This window comes from Cucumis melo, chromosome 2 (assembly GCF_025177605.1).
Source record: "Cucumis melo cultivar AY chromosome 2, USDA_Cmelo_AY_1.0, whole genome shotgun sequence".
NCBI lineage: Eukaryota > Viridiplantae > Streptophyta > Magnoliopsida > Cucurbitales > Cucurbitaceae > Cucumis > Cucumis melo.
Window position 1 is genome coordinate 2,057,950 of NC_066858.1, and position 20,715 is coordinate 2,078,664.

The 20,715-nt window shown below is 33.5% G+C and overlaps 1 protein-coding gene and 1 pseudogene across 3 annotated transcripts; both read left to right on the forward strand.

The window, feature by feature from the left end:
- Nucleotides 1-679: 679 nt before the first annotated feature.
- LOC103492323 (beta-galactosidase) lies at nucleotides 680-16,985 on the forward strand. 3 transcript variants are annotated; one of them, XM_008452632.3, is made up of 18 exons: nucleotides 680-1,147; nucleotides 1,240-1,335; nucleotides 1,429-1,541; nucleotides 1,646-1,712; nucleotides 1,841-1,933; nucleotides 2,098-2,241; nucleotides 2,880-2,968; nucleotides 3,070-3,175; nucleotides 3,269-3,356; nucleotides 3,516-3,634; nucleotides 3,732-3,896; nucleotides 4,097-4,269; nucleotides 4,380-4,489; nucleotides 4,591-4,700; nucleotides 4,790-4,900; nucleotides 5,002-5,112; nucleotides 5,220-5,425; nucleotides 5,518-6,076. In XM_008452632.3, the coding sequence occupies exons 1-18, from the start codon at nucleotides 983-985 to the stop codon at nucleotides 5,621-5,623; spliced, it is 2,172 nt and encodes a 723-aa protein (XP_008450854.1). In that variant the 5' UTR covers nucleotides 680-982; the 3' UTR covers nucleotides 5,624-6,076. The 3 variants fall into 3 exon arrangements, with proteins under 3 accessions (XP_008450854.1, XP_050937297.1, XP_008450855.1); XM_051081340.1 differs by lacking the exons at nucleotides 4,790-4,900; nucleotides 5,002-5,112; nucleotides 5,220-5,425; nucleotides 5,518-6,076 and adding exons at nucleotides 15,720-15,830; nucleotides 15,959-16,066; nucleotides 16,147-16,352; nucleotides 16,603-16,985 and having other exon boundaries at nucleotides 802-1,147; XM_008452633.3 differs by lacking the exons at nucleotides 680-1,147; nucleotides 1,240-1,335; nucleotides 1,429-1,541; ... (13 more) ...; nucleotides 5,220-5,425; nucleotides 5,518-6,076 and adding exons at nucleotides 12,138-12,322; nucleotides 12,406-12,501; nucleotides 12,583-12,695; ... (13 more) ...; nucleotides 16,147-16,352; nucleotides 16,603-16,985.
- Nucleotides 16,986-19,258: 2,273 nt separating this feature from the next.
- LOC103504315 (beta-galactosidase-like) lies at nucleotides 19,259-20,566 on the forward strand (annotated as a pseudogene).
- The last annotated feature ends 149 nt before the right edge of the window (nucleotides 20,567-20,715 follow it).

Sequence of the window (20,715 nt, forward strand, 5' to 3'; positions counted from 1 at the left end):
AGCACGTACAAAAAAACAAATTTTAATACAAAACAAAATCTACATAGTAAACTTTGGTCTAATCTTTTGTATTAAAGCAAAATATATTCATTTTGGCTCCATTTGATATTGTAAGTTTTTTTTTTCGATAGTGGTTCCAAAATATATATTTTCTATTAAAATAAAACGGGAATTAGCCTAGCAACCAATATGTGAAAATTTAGAGACGTATGTGATTTATTCACAACTATTTATAAGATCGAAATTGTCGTTACCATCTATTTACACTTTATATATCATGTAAATGACATGCTGTAATCGATACCAAATATAATTATTTAAAATATCAAAATATAAATATTTTCAAGTTTCAAAACAACGTTGGAGCAAGCAATTCATCGATCAACCTAATACATATTTTTACTAGTTAAGTTATGATTGGAGTTTTTTTAAGAATAAAAATTGATTAATTATTTGAAAAATGCCAAAATTATAAAGTCCAAAGTCCATACATTTGTTACACATTATTATATTCCAAGCAGCCAGCACAAGTCCACTACTCTTTATACTTACCTATACATGTATTCATATGAAATGATCATATAATAAATTAGTTTTAAAAAACCAATACAATTTTCAAGATCCTATAATAATAATTTATTTAATCCAAAATTTAAATCTAGTAGAATTACTTCTTAAGAAAACAAAAACCAATTTGCTAAAGGGTAGTTTGAAAATGGCAGAAGCAGAAGCATTTCCTCAAAAAGACAGTAAAAATGGCCCCCACCCTTCTCTTTCTTATGCTACAAATGCTTAAAAAGCAGCTCTCTCTTGCACCATAGGCCCTCAATATTCCATCAAAATTCTTCATTTCCATTCCCCATTCTGTTTCTCTCTGTTTTCTTCCTCAAAAGAATCATTCTAATACAGAGAAGGCAAAACAAACCGAAAAGAGACCAACCCTCTTGAATGTTAACACAAATTTGTGTTGAGAACTGGGAAAATGTTGAAAATGTCAAAGATTATGGTAGTGTTTTTGGGTTTGATTTTGTGGGTTTGTTCTTCTGTAATGGCTTCTGTAACTTATGATCACAAAGCCTTAGTCATCGATGGCAAGAGAAGAATTTTGATTTCTGGTTCCATTCATTACCCAAGAAGCACTCCTCAGGTTCGAATACTTCCAATGTGAATCACGGGTCTGTTTCTACTTCTCTTTCTAATCATTTTCTGTTTTTGGGTTTTTTCTTTTGGTTGTTATAGATGTGGCCAGACCTTATTCAGAAGGCTAAAGATGGAGGGTTGGATGTTATTGAGACATATGTGTTCTGGAATGGCCATGAACCTTCTCCTGGACAGGTAAAATGGGGAATACTTTTGTTTTTGGCATTTGGGTTTTTCTGGGATTAGACTGTGCTGATTCTTTTGGTCTTTTGTTTTGTAATTTTTCAGTATTATTTTGAAGATAGATATGATTTGGTGAGATTTGTGAAGCTGGTTCAACAAGCAGGCTTATATGTTCATCTAAGGATTGGTCCATATGTTTGTGCAGAATGGAACTTTGGGTAAAACTATTGTGATGGATATTTACTGGAATCTTTGTTAATAATTTGTCTTCATGTGGGTTTATTTCTGATTAATTTATCTTTACTTTATTTCATTGATTCAGTGGATTTCCTGTTTGGTTAAAGTATGTTCCTGGGATTGCCTTTAGGACTGACAATGGACCCTTCAAGGTAAGGAAAAGTTCTGGAATGTCCATGGGCATTTCTCAGTTATTCTTCTTCTCTATTTCTATGTCGAAGCAAATAATTTTATGAGTTGTGTACTGTTTACTCAATGGATTTAATGATCTTTAATGAAGGCCGCTATGCAAAAATTCACTGCGAAGATTGTCAGTATGATGAAGGGGGAGAAGTTATATCATAGCCAAGGAGGACCTATTATTCTTTCTCAGGTAACATCCAACAAACATATAAACAAGAGACTTTTCTTGATTTAAAAACTGGGTTTACTGCAAATTGACCATTCAGTTAAAAAAAATTTACAGCGATGAATTTACAGTTTGTATTTAGGTTCTTTTTCAACTTTTTCTCACTTTGCAATGTTTTGGGGTGTTAGATTGAGAATGAATATGGACCAGTGGAGTGGGAAATAGGTGCCCCTGGTAAATCTTACACCAAATGGGCTGCTCAAATGGCATTAGGTCTTGACACTGGAGTACCATGGGTGATGTGCAAACAAGAGGATGCCCCTGACCCTGTGGTAAGCTACTTTGAACCCTTTCTGTCACGGGTTTCTTTTCCCTTCTTGGGATTCCCTTTGTGTTGAGGAGCAAGTACTAGGTTGTTTGTGCGACTTGTTCGAACTGTGGATGGAAAAATAGGGAGTACAGAAATTTGATGCTGTTCCCTTATGAGTTCATTAGTCGTATATTTAATGTGGTGTGTGAACCTCTTTTCTTGGTGGGATTTCAACATTTAACGGTTCTTGATCTTGATTGTTTTTTCCCCTAATTTGTAGGTTTGCCTTTTATGACTTGAGGTCATGCTTTGCCTTCTGATAGAAAACTCTTCTTTTGTGGCTCTTTTTAAATCTCTATTGGAATTTGTCCTTTTCTTGATTCTCAGTCTTAAACCCTTTGAAGGTGAAAAGGAAATATTCTTCTCTTTTCCCCTTATATTTTACTCTTTCGGAAGTAGTCTTTTCAAGTTTTTGTTTTGTTTGTTTCTAGATAAGTTAAGAACTTAAAATGCTATCCATTCTTGAGTAAACTAGGCCTATGCAAGTCTTCTTTTAAGTATTTGACTTTAATTAGAAACTAGTAGATTCTTGAAAATAAACTTTTCTTGCACCTTCCATATTCTCCTCTATAAGCTTCTACTTGCTTGGTTCTGCTTCAGATTGACACCTGCAATGGATTTTACTGTGAGAACTTTGAACCAAACAAGGCTTATAAACCCAAAATGTGGACAGAAGCTTGGACTGGTTGGTAAGTAACTTATTCAGCTTGAATTCGCCAAATTTTGACAAAGAAATTCTGACTTTTAAAAGATTAGAATTGACATGCTTCTCTTTCGTGAAATATTCAAGGTTCACTGAGTTTGGAGGCCCAGTTCCTTATAGACCAGTTGAAGATTTAGCTTATGCTGTTGCAAGATTCATTCAGAATCGTGGTTCTCTCATTAATTATTATATGGTAAAGAGCTATCAAGATCAGTCTCATAAGTTTGGTTGATCAATGGAAATGATATCATATCCTTAACTCTTTCATAATTTTCTCTCATGTTAGTACCATGGAGGAACTAACTTTGGCCGAACTGCCGGTGGACCTTTCATTGCCACAAGCTACGATTATGATGCTCCGATCGATGAATATGGTAAGCATGTGACTATAGTTGCTTCCAAAAGTATATTCTCAAAAAACCTTAAAAGAAAAGGAGGAAAAAAGAACAGAGTACGGTATCATAGATTCATATATTTCCATTAGATTCTCAGATATCTTCTTTACTCTCATAATTTTTCTTTGGATATGGTAGGCCTAATAAGACAGCCAAAATGGGGTCATCTGAGAGATTTGCACAAAGCCATCAAGCTATGTGAACCTGCTTTAGTATCGGTAGATCCTACGGTGTCATCGTTAGGAAGCAAGCAAGAGGTAGTAACATGATTTAGCTGATGAAAAATGATCCAACTATAGGTGCATTCTTCTTTTCGAGATGATCTAAATTCAACTGTTTTTATGATTATTTAAGGCTCATGTCTTCGACACAAGATCAGGGCAGTGTGCTGCTTTTCTAGCAAACTATGATCCATCAACTTCTGTAAGAGTCATCTTTGGAAATCATCCATATGACCTGCCACCTTGGTCCGTCAGCATCCTTCCTGACTGCAAAACTGTCGTTTTCAACACTGCAAAAGTAAGACAACACTCAAATTGCTTAGATCTAACCTCCGTATGCTTAAATGGTTCATAAAGTATTATATAATATAATTGTTTAAAGAAACAGAATGAAAAACTACATATATTGATGGATTGGAAACTTTAAGCCTCTTCGAAACTTACCGTTCCATTTTTTTACATTGAAACAATGACATTTAACGAGATAATTCTTTACAGGTCAATGCTCCATCCTATTGGCCTAAGATGACGCCAATTAGTTCATTTTCATGGCATTCATACAATGAAGAAACTGCTTCTGCGTATGCTGATGATACAACCACCATGGCTGGGTTAGTAGAGCAAATAAGTGTTACCAGGGATGGAACAGATTATTTGTGGTATATGACAGAGTAAGAAATCCTCCATCCATCACAGTTTTGCTCTTTGTTGAACATTTTATTGAAAAATATTTGTAATAAATCGACTATATCTTACTCTACCTCATGTTTATCTTGCTCAGTATAAGGATCGACTCGAATGAAGGCTTCTTAAAAAGTGGACAATGGCCTCTTCTCACCATCTTTTCAGCAGGGCATGCTTTGCATGTGTTCATAAATGGCCAACTATCTGGTACATGACAATAAACGTGTTTTTTCTCCTTAAATATCCTTCAAGCATCAACTAAATGATTCTAAGTCTAACATTATAATGTTATTATATTCTGAATACAGGAACTGTATATGGGGGGTTGGATAATCCCAAATTAACATTCAGCAAATATGTTAACTTAAGGCCAGGAGTTAACAAGCTTTCAATGTTGAGTGTTGCTGTTGGTCTCCCGGTTAGTTGCTTTGATTTCTTGTTTCAGGCGTTTCTCTAAAGTCATCATTGATTCAAATTTGATTTACATTTCCGTTTGCTCGATGTCAGAATGTTGGCCTGCATTTTGAGACTTGGAATGCTGGCATCTTAGGTCCTGTCACATTGAAGGGTCTAAACGAGGGTACAAGAGACATGTCTGGATATAAATGGTCTTACAAGGTACATTACTACACCAATGTATCCTCATTTTCCCTTTCGGTTATTTATAATATTAAAGTTTTTAGAAGCTAGAGAATCTAAATTACATTACTCATGCGTAGGTTGGCTTGAAAGGAGAATCCATGAATCTTCATACTATTAGTGGAAGTAGCTCTGTTGAATGGATGACAGGCTCATTGGTGTCTCAAAAACAACCGCTCACATGGTACAAGGTGAGAGAAGTTCAAATGAACGGTCTTAAATAACTACATTTCTCTACTGACAAAGACCATTTTGATCTTAATATAATGCAAGCTTCTGTTATAAACCGTATATGCAGACGACTTTCAATGCTCCGGGAGGCAATGAACCGTTAGCTTTAGATATGGGCAGCATGGGTAAAGGTCAGGTATGGATTAATGGTCGGAGCATCGGACGTCATTGGCCTGCATATACTGCACGAGGTAGTTGTGGCAAATGCTACTATGGTGGAATTTTTACTGAGAAGAAATGTCATTATAGCTGTGGAGAGCCCTCACAAAAATGGTAAAAGGAGTTAATCCCTACATATGAATTTATAACCTATGTCTATCTGCCATTCGTGCTCGTTTTTTATGATAAAACTTTTGAAATTTCAGGTACCACGTTCCTCGAGCTTGGTTGAAACCGAGCGGAAATATCTTAGTGATTTTTGAAGAATGGGGTGGAAATCCTGAGGGTATCTCTTTGGTTAAGAGATCATGATTACACAAAAAGAAAAACTTTCATATTGAGGCTGCCTACAGCTAAGCTCAACCATGCCTCATATTTCTCTCTAGTTTTACTATATACACATAGATTCCTCGAATTATAAAGTTCATCTCGAGTTGCTTGAACCACTCGCCAAACTCGGGCTAGTAGCTCTGCGTCTCAGACCGAACGTACACACATAGTGATCGAATTGGCCAGAGAATAAAATGGAGAAGAATACCAAAATCAAATACCATTTTTATACCACTGTAGATAGTGAAAGAAGATTGCTATGTATATAGAAAGAAAATCCATTCTTGGGTTCAAAACTTTGATCCCGGATTTAGACCCAAATTTATTTATTTGGGAGCTTATGTAACGAATTCGATCTTTGGTCGAAGTTGTAATGTTTGAATACAATACAAATGTTCAAGAAAAGTACAAAATATCATTATACTTTTTGCAAAAGTGAATCCAAAGTGATCCTAACGTGTTTCCTACTAGCAATGTCTCAATCAATGTGTAGACAAGATAGCCATTTTGCAAAGGCATCCTCTTTGTCAAAGTTATCAATCAAAGAAAATATGTTAGGGCCTTTCGGTGTCCAATTTTGCAATACCCAAAAGCACACTTCTGACTAAATTTGCACCTTTATATATATTGTATATATATATATTCGAAAAATTGTTAAAATTGAGCAAATATAATAAAATTTCAGATTTTATCGATATACATTGATTTAATACCTAAATAGATTTCTAAATCAGTGTTTATCAATAATTGAATCTAAAATTATGCTATATTTTTCTACCTTTGAAAATGAACTTATATACAATATATTAAAATATAAGTTAAATTGGTAAAATATTGGAATGTAATATAAAAATAAGTTTTCATTTGATAATTTTTTGGTTTTCGTATTTGAGAACTAAACTTGTAGGTATCTCTTTCATCTCATTTGCTTTTACATTTTGATGTCTACTTTACAGGAGTGTTCTCGTTATTCTCGTCAAATTTTGATTTTTTTTTGAGAAATAATTTTTAAAACCTTGTGTATGTGTTTTTAAAATTTGACTAAGAATTAAATGTCTACATAAGAAATATGAAAAGTTATGCTAAAGAATTTGTGAGAAAATAATTCAAAACAAAAAACCAAGTGACTTATCAATCGGGTTGAGTGACAAATTTTATTGCGTTCTCCTTTCCACATGATTAAGAAATTTGCTACTTTGGTTATTCAACCTTTATTTTTTATTTTTATTTTTTGGTTAATTAGAAATTTAGTCTATTAGGCATAATTTTAATTTTAATCCCTTAATTTTACGTTGTTTTTAATTTGATTTTTCTAGATCCCTCAACTGAATTATGTTGACTACCGACTTCATTATTATTATTTTTAGTTTAGTGCATGGAGAAGGAGATTCAAACCTCCTAATATTTTGGTTGAATGTATAATTTCTTTTTATGATTGAACTCTACTTGAATTGGTGTTTCGATTTAACTTCTATAGATAGAAAGTTTCACGAATCATTTCTATTTTTTATTTTAAATGACATGTGTTTCCTTAGCTGACAAAGAGCTTTAACATTTAAAAGATTAATCTAGATTAAAAGTTAAGTTAGAATAAAAAGAGTCGAACTTAATTAAAACTTTTAAATTAATTAGTATATTTTACCATTTTCACGGAAAAATGAATATTCAATGAAAAATTGGAACAAAATGTAAAAATCTTAAGGAAAAAAAAACTCCCCGAAGACTTGATTGAAACAAAATTCAAACATTAGTGCTATAAACCGTAACATCTTGAAACTAAATTCGAAATTTGACTAAAAAATGTAATATTTTGAAATCTATAAAACATCTTAAAAGAAATGTTTTCAAATATAATAAAGAAATCACAAAATACTTACATAAATGAAAAAATATCACTAAAATGCGATGCGAAAATAATTTACACACAAATTTGCTTTTGTGTGTAAATATTTTGACAATTTTTTCATTTTGCCAATTTACTTAAAAATAACATCAAAGCAGAAAAGAAACTTTTTTGAAATTATTTCCCATAGTATAATTTTACAAAATATAACAAAATTTCATAATTTATATAAACACTGACATAATTATATTATAAAATTTTATAAATATTTTAGTTTATTTTACTACGATTGAAAAAAATGATATTTTTAACTATAACAAAATGAATCAAAATATTTTTAAAATATAGCAAAATTTTAGATTATATAAACGATATAGGTAGACTTCTATTAGTTTATATAATGTCACTATAGACATGGAAAGAAGTTAGTGTTTATCTTAATATAATCTAAAATTTTTGTATATTTTAAAAATATTTTGACCAGTCTTACAATAATTTTTCTCTTTAAAAACAATGCTATTATTTATTTTTATTATTAACACTATATAGGGTGGGAGAATTGAATTTGTTATAAATTTTTGTGTCAATTGTTTTTATTATATCAAAGTTTGAGGAGTTCAATATTAACTAAAGAGTTCCTTGAAGGTCTAATTTTCAAATTTATAAAAAAGAGTAGGTCAATAGTCAAAATCGGTCCAACGTCATTGTCATTCACATTTCAGTTCAGCTTCCCAGTCTCCAAAGCTTCTCCCAAGCTCGATTCCATTCTTCACTTCCAGTGAAAGGCATCTCTTTGGAACTAATCTCTTTGCTCCTCACTGCATTTGATGGTGAGTTGAAATTTAATTGCTTTGCCAACATTATTCTTTTGATTTCAATGACTTTCCCATTTTGCATTTTGTAACTTCGTTGATCATGGCTTCTGCAGGCGCCCAAACCTGTTACCAGTCACCGTCTCAAGTCTTCCTACCCAACTGGGGTCTCAATGATCGCCTCCATGGCCTCATCGTTTCCGCTTCCTGTTTTATGTAAGTTCGATCGGAACTGTCTCTTTTTAGCTTAATGAAATCTGGGTTGTGTTAGTTTTTCAGTGTCAAATGATGGATTTGCCTTCCTTTTCGTTCTATTCAAATTGATCAGAGTCTGTTTGCTTTCACTGTTTACTTTCTGGCGTTTGTTACTGGTTTAATTCTCTTTGATTACTGTGAAACCAATTAGAAAATAATCCATTGTTTGGTTTGGTAGGAGATTATATGCAACTCTATCCATTAACGATCAAATATCATCCTCATTTTCATGTTTTAAACACGTTTTGTGTTACTACATTGAGAATTGTTTGAAGAGATGTTGGAGTGCGATCAAAGTACCACGTAGGCTAGAACAAGGATATATATGGTATGTAAGTGAAGACAATTATTTCCAATGTCACGAGGTCTTTTGGGTGAAACAAACAACAAGTCAAGAGTTATGCCCAAAATGGATCATATCGTACCATTGTAGAGATATATTGGAAAGACTGTCAATTTTTTTTTTATTTGATATCTGTGATTGTCCGAGCCACCTGACCCTAAAACATTTAGGTGTCAAGGAAACTCCTAAGAAATTAATTCCTAGGTAGGTGGCCACCATAGATTGAACCCATGACTTCTTAGTTAGTGACTGCCACAATGTAATTGATATTATTAGTGCATGAAGATTATCGAATCTATATTTAATGGTTATTTAAGAGGCAGGATTCAATAATCTTTCCTCTGTGCTACCATTCATGATGAAAATGGAAAGCCACGAGAAACTGAATACGAATGCGTTGCAAAGCCACAAGCTTTTTTCTAGGAGGCTCCATGTTTTTAATGAAACTTAGGGTGGAACCAGTTTTCATAATTCAAATCTGTGTTTTACCTTCCAGCAAAAGAGGGTCAACTTGACCATCAGTAAAGAAGAGTCCTCTGTACGCTTGTTCAATAGAAGTCCTCCAGTTATAAGAACCTTCCACCTTTAATAGTGAGCAAGGGGTTTAATCCAAAACTCTAGGAAGGTTCACTCTTGAGCAGGCCCTTTGTTCAATGTTGAGGATATTTTCTTTCACTTGTTACTAGGTCTAAAAGTAGTGAAGTTGCTCTCTGTCCTGAATTTCTTTTCTAGCAATATTTTTCGAAATCTTATTTGAAAAGAAAAATGAAGACATTTGTTCTAGTTTTCTTCAAATATTTTTTTTACCCAGTTTCATCCTGTTCATTTTTTTCATCCTATTATATTGAAAGGCTCGGGAAAATGTGTAATGGTAGGGAGTCATTGATAATGGTGGTGTCAAATTTTTTCTCGCCTTTTGTAGTAAATGATACCATTTGACTATGTTATGCATCAGCTTCCACCATTGTTGTTGGTGGACCTCCTGCCATTAAAAGGGTTTGAGTTATTCCTACATTTCTGAATCTCCTATGTTTGACGTGAACTGTGATTGTAACAATGAGTGAACAATCATTTCTTCTTTGGCTGAGGGAAAGTAATAACTGATATGGACAACAATGTTCTTTCTAGTTGTAGATTTAGAAGGTAGCTCGAAGATCTGAAGTTTCTATTTTTCATCATCTTGACTTAATGATTCCGACAGTATGTAACTGCAACAAAGAAAACACAGATGTTCTCATTGTAGGCTATGGTTATAATCCATCTCTGTTTAGATGATGATTAGTGTCATGAAAAATTATTGATCAATTTGGTTTGAAGTTTGATTAGATCAAATTTTAGTGCAATAATCTAATACAATGATGTTTCATTGTTTTATGTTATGGCTGTTGCCAGATGTCATGTTAGCGATCATTTCAATAGATAAAATCCAACTTTCATCCTCTCATGGAAAGGGTCACACTAACCACACTGAATATCATTTGCAGCTATGAAGATACATTTTCTAGAAAAATCCATAGCCTGGCCAAGGGACTTACTGGAGGAGCAGCTGCCTTTGTCTTCCTGGTATGGATCTTTCTGTAGATTTCTCTAATCATATCAGATTGTCTTACTGGTGAAATGTTCTTGTTTGCCTATTGACTTCTGTGCAATGAATGTTAAAATGGATATGAGTTAATTTGATGCCGTAACTAATTAATTGATGGGCAAATTTGACAGGACAGTGTTGGGTATTGAAATAATTGATTATAGTTCATGTTGTTAGGTTTTAAGTCTTGTTGGATGTAAAGGCTTCTTGATTTAGTATCGTCAAGTATGTGTTATTTTCACAAAATTGTTCTCTCCCGAACCAAGTAATTGTATTACTTGAGCAAACAATTTTCCTTTTCTCATATATTACCTTTATTACTTGAAATTCACATTCGGAAGTATTTATGTGCTTTTCAAAATTTCCAAATCATCTGATTTCTTGTTTAATAATGATTTTGCGATTACTTTTTGGTTTCTAAAATTTCACCTGTCTATAACTTTTGAGGAGGAAGTTTTAAAGTTTTTAGGGAAAAGGTAGATTAGTTACAATATGAGAAAAGTTATCAGTAAATAAGCTTAGTTTTTTAAAATTAGTTACAAAGTTTTATGATTTGCAAGCTTAACTGCCCTACGTATATGATTATTGAATTTACATAATTGGTAAAGCTATGCAATTACTTTCTTTAGGAGGGGGCAATCTCTGCCTCGACCTTAGGTCGTCGTCTTACCCTTTTTGTGAAATATGCATTCAAAATTCTTATTTTTTAAAAAAAGATTGTTACAAAATTGCTATAAGAAATATTCTAAGATAAATAAAGCACTCTTAAAATTATGTCCTTGACATCCTTATCATATCTATTTATCCAAAAATATTATAGAAAATAGAACAAAATTTAAAAATAGCTCAGTCAAACCCAAAACAAGCAGTTGAGAAAACAAAGCGAAGAAGAACAATGCTAGACTGAACCAAAATTATCTTTCTAATATATTACAGAACACAATTTGACTCTATATGCATAGCTAATCTTTTTATACTTTGAATTAAAACTTGATTACTTATATGCATCATGCTAAAATTGTAAGTCCAGGGGGATATTCCTTAAATATGCACATTGTTTTATTTCAAGGAGCCACAAGTGTGTTCACATACCTACATTTTTTTACAAAACAAACCTACATCGTTATATTTAGGCGTGCGCACACACACATGTATGTAGGTATGATAAAAAATAAATTAAAATAAAAAATTAAAACTCTTACTGGTATTCTTATAATTTAAAAAAACACAATTTTTTGTATGTATTCATGTGAAATGAAGATGGAATGAATCCAAATTACGTTTAAAATTCAGCGCTTAGTTATCTAATCTGAAATTTAGATCCAGTTGAACAAATCCTGAAAAAATGCCAAAAGGTTTGGCTTGAAAATAGTAGGATAGAGGCAGAGGCAGTTTTCTAAAAGAAGACAATGACATAGTCCTTTTCTTCCGTCTCTGTGTTAAATGCTTATAAAGCACCTTGCTCTTGCAGCGGAACTCACCATTCCTTCGATGTTCTTGCATTTGCCTCTCACATTCTCTATCTGCCCATTTTAAACAAGAGCAAGAGAGGAATAGAAAGAAGAAGAAGAAATCCATGCCCTTGCTTCTGTTGCCTCTCACTGAAAACATATATTATCTCTGCACGAGAGCGAGATACAAAACAAGTTGCTGTTGAGGACCAGAGGGGATTGCTTGCAAAATTTTCAGAATGCCAAAGACTGTGCTGCTGTTTTTTAGTCTGCTTACTTGGGTTTGTTCTACAATAGGCTCGGTGACTTATGACCAGAAAGCCATCATCATTAATGGTCAGAGAAGAATTTTGATTTCTGGCTCTATTCATTACCCAAGAAGCACCCCCCAGGTTTATATACATCCACAGTGAGTCGCTGGTGCTTTATATTTCTCTTTCTAAAACTTGTGCTTGGGTTTTTGTGGTGGTCGTAGATGTGGCCGGACCTAATACAGAATGCTAAAGATGGAGGGTTGGATATTATAGAGACATATGTATTCTGGAATGGCCATGAACCTTCTCCTGGCAAGGTAGCATGGGAAAACTTTTTGTTTTGGCTTTCTGAGATTTTTTGTTTAGTATTTTTGATATTCTGATGTGAAAATATACAGTATTACTTTGAGGAAAGATATGATTTGGTGAGGTTTATAAAGCTGGTGCAGCAAGCGGGCTTATATGTTCATCTCCGGATCGGTCCGTATGTTTGTGCAGAATGGAACTATGGGTAAAATAAATTGATATTACCAGAATCTTATCTTATATATAAAGTATTATCGTGTGGCTCTATTCTTATTTCCCCTGTATTTTTAATTTCAATAATTCAGTGGATTTCCTATTTGGCTAAAGTTTGTTCCTGGCATCGCCTTTAGGACAGACAATGAACCTTTCAAGGTTAGAAAATGCCGAAATGTCCATGGACTCTCTCGAAGCAAATAATTTTATGGTCTATTTACTCTTAAAAAACTGATCTAATTTTCTTTAATTAAGGCGGCTATGCAAAAATTCGTTTCTAAGATTGTCGAAATGATGAAGTGGGAGAAGTTATATCACACCCAGGGAGGACCCATTATTTTGTCTCAGGTAACTTCCAAACATATGAACAAAAATCTTTGCTCATATTCAGAACTGGGTTTCCTGCAAATTTATCATTCAATAAAAACACATTAACAGTGATACATTTTACATTGTTTGTCTCAATGTTTCGTGTGACAGATTGAGAATGAATATGGACCAGTGGAATGGCAAATAGGTGCCCCCGGTAAATCTTATACCAAATGGGCTGCTCAAATGGCGGTAGGTCTTAAAACTGGAGTCCCGTGGGTGATGTGCAAGCAAGAGGATGCTCCTGACCCTTTGGTAAGCCATTCTAGTCTCTTCGCTGAGGAACATGTATGAGGGTTGTTTTCTGACTTATTCAAACTGTGGATGGAATGAAAGGGACTAGAAAAAAAAATTGATACCGTTCTCTTTTGAGTTCTCGAGTTTGTATGTTTTTGTGGGCTTTCAATGTTAACGACTTCACCTTCTTTGCTTTGCCTGTCTCAATTGGTGGATTTTCCTTTTATACAATTAGACCCATACTTCTCTTTTTTATATGTTTCGCTTGCTTATTTCAACCACTATGTGAATTTGTCATTTTCTTTATTTCTCGATGTCTTAAATCCTTTGAAGGTGAAGATGAAATACAATCTTCCTTTTTCCCCTATTTCTATTCTTTCTGGGATTTCTTTGAAGTTTTGTCTTGGTTTCTAGATCAGTTAAAATCCTATGGATTCCTCAGCTTAAATGCTTGTCTTCTTTTTTAAGTATAATTTTTATTTGAATGAACTAAACCAGAAGAATCGTGGATCTTGTAGGTAAGCTCTTTTGGTCATTTTCTATATTCTCCTTTCTTAAAACTTTTATCTTCATGGTGGTTATGTCTCTCAAATTGACACCTGCAATGGGTTTTACTGTGAAAATTTCAAACCAAACCAGATTTATAAACCCAAAATATGGACAGAAAACTGGAGCGGTTGGTAAGTGACTTATCCTCTGTATTGGCTAAAGTGCTACAAAAAAGAAATTGACCTTTGAGGGATTAGATTACTTGCATGTCACCAGAGGTCCTTTAGAATTTACATTCTTCTCATTTGTGTAATATTCAAGGTACACTGCATTTGGTGCTCCAACTCCTTACAGGCCAGCTGAAGATGTGGCCTTTTCAGTCGCAAGATTCATACAGAATAATGGTTCTCTCGTCAATTATTATATGGTAATGGCCTATTGAATGTTCAGTAAAGGTTGCCTAATCAATGGGAATTATATCACATCCATAAATCTGTTAAAATTTTCACATGGCAGTACCATGGAGGAACTAACTTTGGCCGAACATCTGGTCTTTTCATTGCCAATAGCTACGACTTTGATGCTCCAATAGATGAATACGGTATGCTTTAGAAATACTGAAATAGTAGCTTCTAAAAATAGGTTATTAGATGCTTCTATTACTCTGATAATCCTTTGTGGATTTGACAGGCCTAATAAGGGAACCGAAATGGGGACATCTAAGAGATTTGCACAAAGCCATCAAGTCGTGCGAACCTGCTTTAGTATCAGCAGATCCTACCAGTACATGGCCAGGGAAAAATCAAGAGGTAGCTGTTGAAAGAATATCTATGGACAATTGCATTTCTCTTTAAAAGACTGTCTAATTTGATTATTTTCAATGATTATTTAAGGCTCGTGTCTTCAAGTCACGTTCAGGGGCATGTGCTGCTTTCCTAGCAAATTATGATACATCAGCTTCTGTAACGGTCAACTTTTGGAATCACCCATACGATCTACCACCATGGTCCATCAGCATCCTTCCTGATTGCAAAACTGTAGCTTTCAACACTGCAAAAGTAAGACGAGATCCACAATTATTTATTCCAAATTTCGTACGCTTATATGGTTGTCGATAATTACTTATTGCCTCTGAAAAAGATTGTTAAAGAAATAAAATGATAAAACATAGGCTTATGGAACCTTTGAAACTTTTATTAAGCCAAAGTGGCGTTATTTGGATATCTTTTCTATTTTGAAAAGATGAAGTTTGATGTAAGGGATCTTTACAGATTGGGGTTAAAAGTTCCCAGGAAAAAATGACGTCAATTAGTTCATTTGGGTGGCTTTCGTACAAAGAAGAACCCGCTTCTGCTTATGCTACTGATACAACAACCAAGGCTGGGTTAGTGGAGCAAGTAAGCGTCACCTGGGACACAACAGATTATTTGTGGTACATGACAGAGTAAGAACTCCGTACTTAATGAATTTTCACCATCTTGTGAGCATAAAATGTTGTTATATCTTACTCTTTGTCCCATGTTTATCTTTCTTAGTATAACGATTGATCCGACTGAAGGCTTTCTGAAGAGCAGAAAATGGCCACTTCTCACCATCAATTCGGCAGGCCATGTTTTGCATGTTTTCATAAATGGCCAACTATCTGGTACATCTTAAACACACATTTTTAACTTAAAGAACTTTCAAGCGTTAGCTAAACTATTCTAAGATCGTAGCAATATTATTTTCCGAATGTAGGAACTGTATATGGGAGTTTGAAGGATCCCGCCGTAACTTTCAGTAAATATGTTAATCTAGAGAAAGGAGTTAACAAGCTTTCCATGCTGAGTGCTACTGTCGGTCTTCCGGTTAGTTCCTTTGTTTCTATATTTCTTATTATTGATTATGTAACCAACTTACCTTTCCATTTGTTTTATGTCAGAATGTTGGCCTGCATTTTGATACTTGGAATGCTGGTGTTTTAGGCCCTGTCACGTTGAAGGGTCTGAACGAGGGCACTCGAGACATGTCTAAATATAAATGGTCTTACAAGGTACATTACCAAATAGATGTACCCTCAGCTTTTAATTTCTGTATTTTTTTTTTTTTTTGTATATTCTAGAAAAAGAGTAGTGATGCTTTTAGAAGCTAGAGAATCTCAATTACAATGTTCTTGAGCAGGTTGGTTTGAGAGGAGAAGCCTTGAATCTTTATTCTGATAAAGGAAGTAATTCTGTGGAATGGACGAAAGGCTCATTGGTTCAAAAGCAACCCCTCACATGGTACAAGGTGAGAGAAGTTCAAACTAACATCCTTTAATTTCTACATCTTTTTCTGTGGTGAAAAAACTCCACCTTTCGAATCCGCAGACCACTTTCAATACTCCGGCTGGTAAGGAACCATTGGCTTTAGATATGAGCAGCATGAGTAAAGGTCAAATGTGGGTTAACGGTCAGAGCATTGGCCGCTATTTTCCTGGATATATTGCAAGTGGCAAGTGTAACAAATGCAGTTATACTGGAACTTTTACTGATGACAAATGCTTGTGGAACTGTGGTGGACCCTCACAGAAATGGTAAAATTAATTACAATTGCACATTGATTTAGTACATGTTCGGTAAAATCACTCTAAAACATATCTTTAATAATTTGAAATCAATTGAAGGTTTACTTTTAGACTTTTACGTACAATTATTATTTTGTCAAATTTGATTTTGAATGATTACAGATAAGTTTTAGAGTGATTTTGACCATTTTAAAATCATTTCTAAGTCTCCAAAGTTTTTGTTTGTCTATCATAATTAATAAACATTTCAAAATCTCAGGTATCATGTTCCCCGCGATTGGTTAAGTCCAAAAGGCAACTTATTGGTAATTTTTGAAGAAATTGGTGGGAATCCCGAAGGGATTTCTTTGGTTAAGAGGACTACATTTTGATGGTGATATCATCATAAAGCTTTCTTTTGAGGTTGTTGTTAAGATAGCCCACTGATTCAAGCTCATTTAGTATTTGTTTGCATTATTTCTTTTCTATCTTTCTTGGCCTATTGTAAGGCCCAAATATTTGTTCCTGAAACAGGTGGTTACATAATAAATTATTTGATGTTTGTAAATGTAGGCAGTTTTTTACCTCTGTTTCTCTTCAAATATTTGTGATCGGTAGAATACCAAATATGAGAAATAGAAGCCAAGGTTTTCCATCGTCAAACTTCATCTTCTCCAATCCCTTTTCGTTTCTTATCTTGGTATAATCAACTTCTTTTCTCCCCTTTTTCGGTTTCCGCCGCTTTTTTCATTTCTTCTTTATTTCCTTTCAATGTTTGCAGACTATCTTTTTCCTTTATTTTTTATTTTGCTTGATCGTCTTCTTCAACAAATCGTATTCATCTATAGATCTTTTACACATCACCTTCTTTTACCGATTATTTATGCAGATCGTCCCCAAAAAAAAAATCCATATGTGAAACTCCTCATCTTCATGAAAAATGAGTACCAACTCTCTCAACTCAGTGTTGAGAACTTTGAAGCATCTTCACCGATTAATTAAATATTTGGATCGGACAACAAAATCTCACTAGTGAAACTCAACGATGATAACTTCCTCTTATGGAAGTTTTAAATCCTCACATCACTTGAAGCTTATGACCTGGAAAGCTTTCTCGAATCTAAATCAGAATCACATTTGAAGTTTCTCACACCCACCACAAACCCAAACCCGGCAACCACCAGAATATAATATCTACACACTTGAAATATATATATATATATATATATATATATATATATATATATATATATATATATATATATATATATATATATATATATTATATGAGAGATTGTCAAAATTGACAATATAACAAAATTTCAGATTTTATCAAAATAAACACTGACTTAGCTTTTCTTAGTACCTAAATAGGCTTCCATTAGTAATACAAATTTATGCTATATTTTGTAAATATTTTTATTTATTTTACTATATTTGAAATGATTCTATATATAATATATTAAGTATAAATTAAATAGGTAAAATATAGGAATGTAATAAACTAAATGCATACTATCATAATACTGTCTATCATAATCCTTACCCTAGACACATACTATAATAATACTAATACTATTATAATACTAGTAAGATTATCATAATACTAGGATTATCATAATACTAACCCTTTCATAAATCAACCCTTTCTCCAAACGCCTCATAAAGTTTCATTCGATAGTTTTTTGGATTTTCATATATGAGAATAAAATTTGTAAGCGTCTCTTCCATTTCATTGGTTTTTTTCATTTTGATTTCTATTTCGTAGGAGCGGTCTCATAATTCTAGTCAAGTTTTGATTATTTTTTTTCCAAAAATAGTTTTTAAAATCATGTGTGTTTATTTAAAACAAAAAAACCAAATGAATTATCGAGTCTAATTATTAAAGTAATAATCATAAATTAGTCGAGTGACAAATTTTATTGTTTTTTTTTCCTTTTGTCAGCATTAAGAAATTTGTTGCTTTGGTTATTCAACCTTTATTTTGTTAGTTAATTGGAAATTTAGTCTACTATACATAATTTCAATTTAATCCCCTAATTTTATGTAATGTTTGAGAACCAATATTTTGATCTATATGACCAATTGAGCATACGATTTAAGAAAAACGAAAATAATATATGTCTTAATCAATTAAATAAAAATATATTCAGGTTGTCCCAAATTTGATTTTACTAGATGCCTCAACTATTCAGTTTATGTTGACCATTGTTTACCTATATTATATATATAGAGTCTGTTTGCTTTCACTGTTTACTTCCTGGCGTCTGTTGCTAGCTTAATTCTCTTTGATTACTGTGAAACCAATTAGAAGACAATACATTGTTTGGTTTGGGAAGAGATTATATGCAACTTTATCAATTAACGATCAAATATCATCCTCAATTTCATTTTTTTCACACGTTTTGTATTACTCTTACTACATTGAGAAGTGTTTGAAGAGATGTTGGAGTGCGATCAAAGTACCACGTTGGCTAGAACAAGGATGATATATGGTATGTAAATGAAGAGAATTATTTTCAATGGCATGAGGTCATTTGGGTGAAACAAAAAACAAATCAAGAATTATGCCCAAAATGGATAATGTCGTACCTTGGAGAGATATATTGGAAAGATTGCCACAATGTAATTAATATTATTAGGGCATGAAGATTATGAAATCTATATTTAATGGTTGTTATGAGGCAGGATTTGATAATCTTTCCACTGTACTACCATTCGTGATGAAAATGGAAAGCCATGAGAAATTGAGTACGAATGTGTTGCAAAGCCACAAGCTTTTTCTCTAGGAGGCTCCATGTTTTTAATGAAACTTAGGGTGGAATTAGTTTTCATAATTCTAATATGTGTTCTAGCTTCCAGCAAAAGAGAGTCAACTTGACCATCAGTAAAGAAGAGTCCTCTGTATGCTTGTTCAATAGAAGTCCTCCAGTTATATGAACCTTCCACCTTTAATTGTGAGCAAGGGTTTGGAGGATCCCAAAATAACTTTCAGCAAATATGTTAATCTCAAGGAAGGAGTTAACAAGCTTTCCATGTTGAGTGTTACTGTCGGTCTTCCGATTAGTTCATTCGTTTCTATAGTTCTTGTTATTGATTATGTAACCAACTTACCTTTCCATTTGTTTTATGTCAGAATGTTGGCCTGCATTTTGATACTTGAAATGCTGGTGTTTTAGGCCCTGTCACATTGAAGGGTCTGAACGAGGGCACTCGAGACATGTCTAAATATAAATGGTCTTACAAGGTACATTACCAAATCGACTTACCCTCAACTTGCACTTTCTGTTTGTTTTTTCTATATTCTTGAAAAACAGTAGTAATGCTTTTAGAAGCTTCAGAATCTCAATTAGAATGTTCCTGAGCAGGTTGGTTTGAGGGGAGAAATCTTGAATCTTTATTCTATTAAAGGAAGTAATTCTGTGCAATGGACGAAAGGCTCATTGGTTCAAAAGCAACCTCTCACATGGTACAAGGTGAGAAAACTCCATCTTTAATTTCAAACTAACATTCTTTAATTTCTACATCTTTTTCTATGGTGAAAAAACTCCACCTTTCGAATCTACAGACCACTTTCAATACTCCGACTGGCAACGAACCATTGGCTTTAGACATGAGCAGCATGAGTAAAGGTCAAATATGGGTTAACGGTCGGAGCATTGGCCGCTATTTTCCTGGATATATTGCAAATGGCAAGTGTAACAAATGCAGTTATACTGGATTCTTTACTGAGAAGAAATGTTTGTGGAACTGTGGTGGACCCTCTCAGAAATGGTAAAATTAATTACCATTGCACACTGATTTAATACATGTTCGGCAAAATCACTCTAAAACATGTCTTTAATCATTCAAAATCAATCGAAGGTTTACGTTTAGACTTTTACATACAATTATCATTTTGTCAAAATTGATTTTGAAGGATTACATATAAGTTTCGGAGCGATTTTGACCATTTTAAGATCATTCCTAATTAAGCATGGCCTCGAAAGTTTTTGTCTGGCTATCACCATTGATTAATAAACATTTCAAAATCTCAGGTATCACATTCCCCGCGACTGGTTAAGTCCAAATGGCAACTTGTTGATAATTTTTGAAGAAATTGGTGGGAATCCCGGAGGGATTTCTTTGGTTAAGAGGACTGCATTCTGATGGTGATATCACAATGAAGCTTTTTGTCGAGGCTGCCCTGCAACTAATGATGGAGTTTATGCTAAATTCACACACAGTGATGAAGTTTGTTAATATACATAAAAATTAATTACCATTGCACACTGATTTAGTACATGTTCGGTAAAATCACTCTAAAACATGTCTTTAATCGTTCAAAATCAATTGAAGGTTTACGTTTAGACTTTTACATACAATTATCATTTTGTCAAAATTGATTTTGAAG

Bases quoted from the DNA above. Each gene is read 5' to 3' on its own strand.
- LOC103492323 (XM_051081340.1), top strand. From the start codon at position 983: ATGTTGAAAATGTCAAAGATTATGGTAGTGTTTTTGGGTTTGATTTTG. The intron at 1,713-1,840 runs GTAAGGAAAAGT...TCTTTAATGAAG, and splicing joins CTGACAATGGACCCTTCAAG to GCCGCTATGCAAAAATTCAC. The intron at 1,934-2,097 runs GTAACATCCAAC...TTGGGGTGTTAG, and splicing joins GACCTATTATTCTTTCTCAG to ATTGAGAATGAATATGGACC.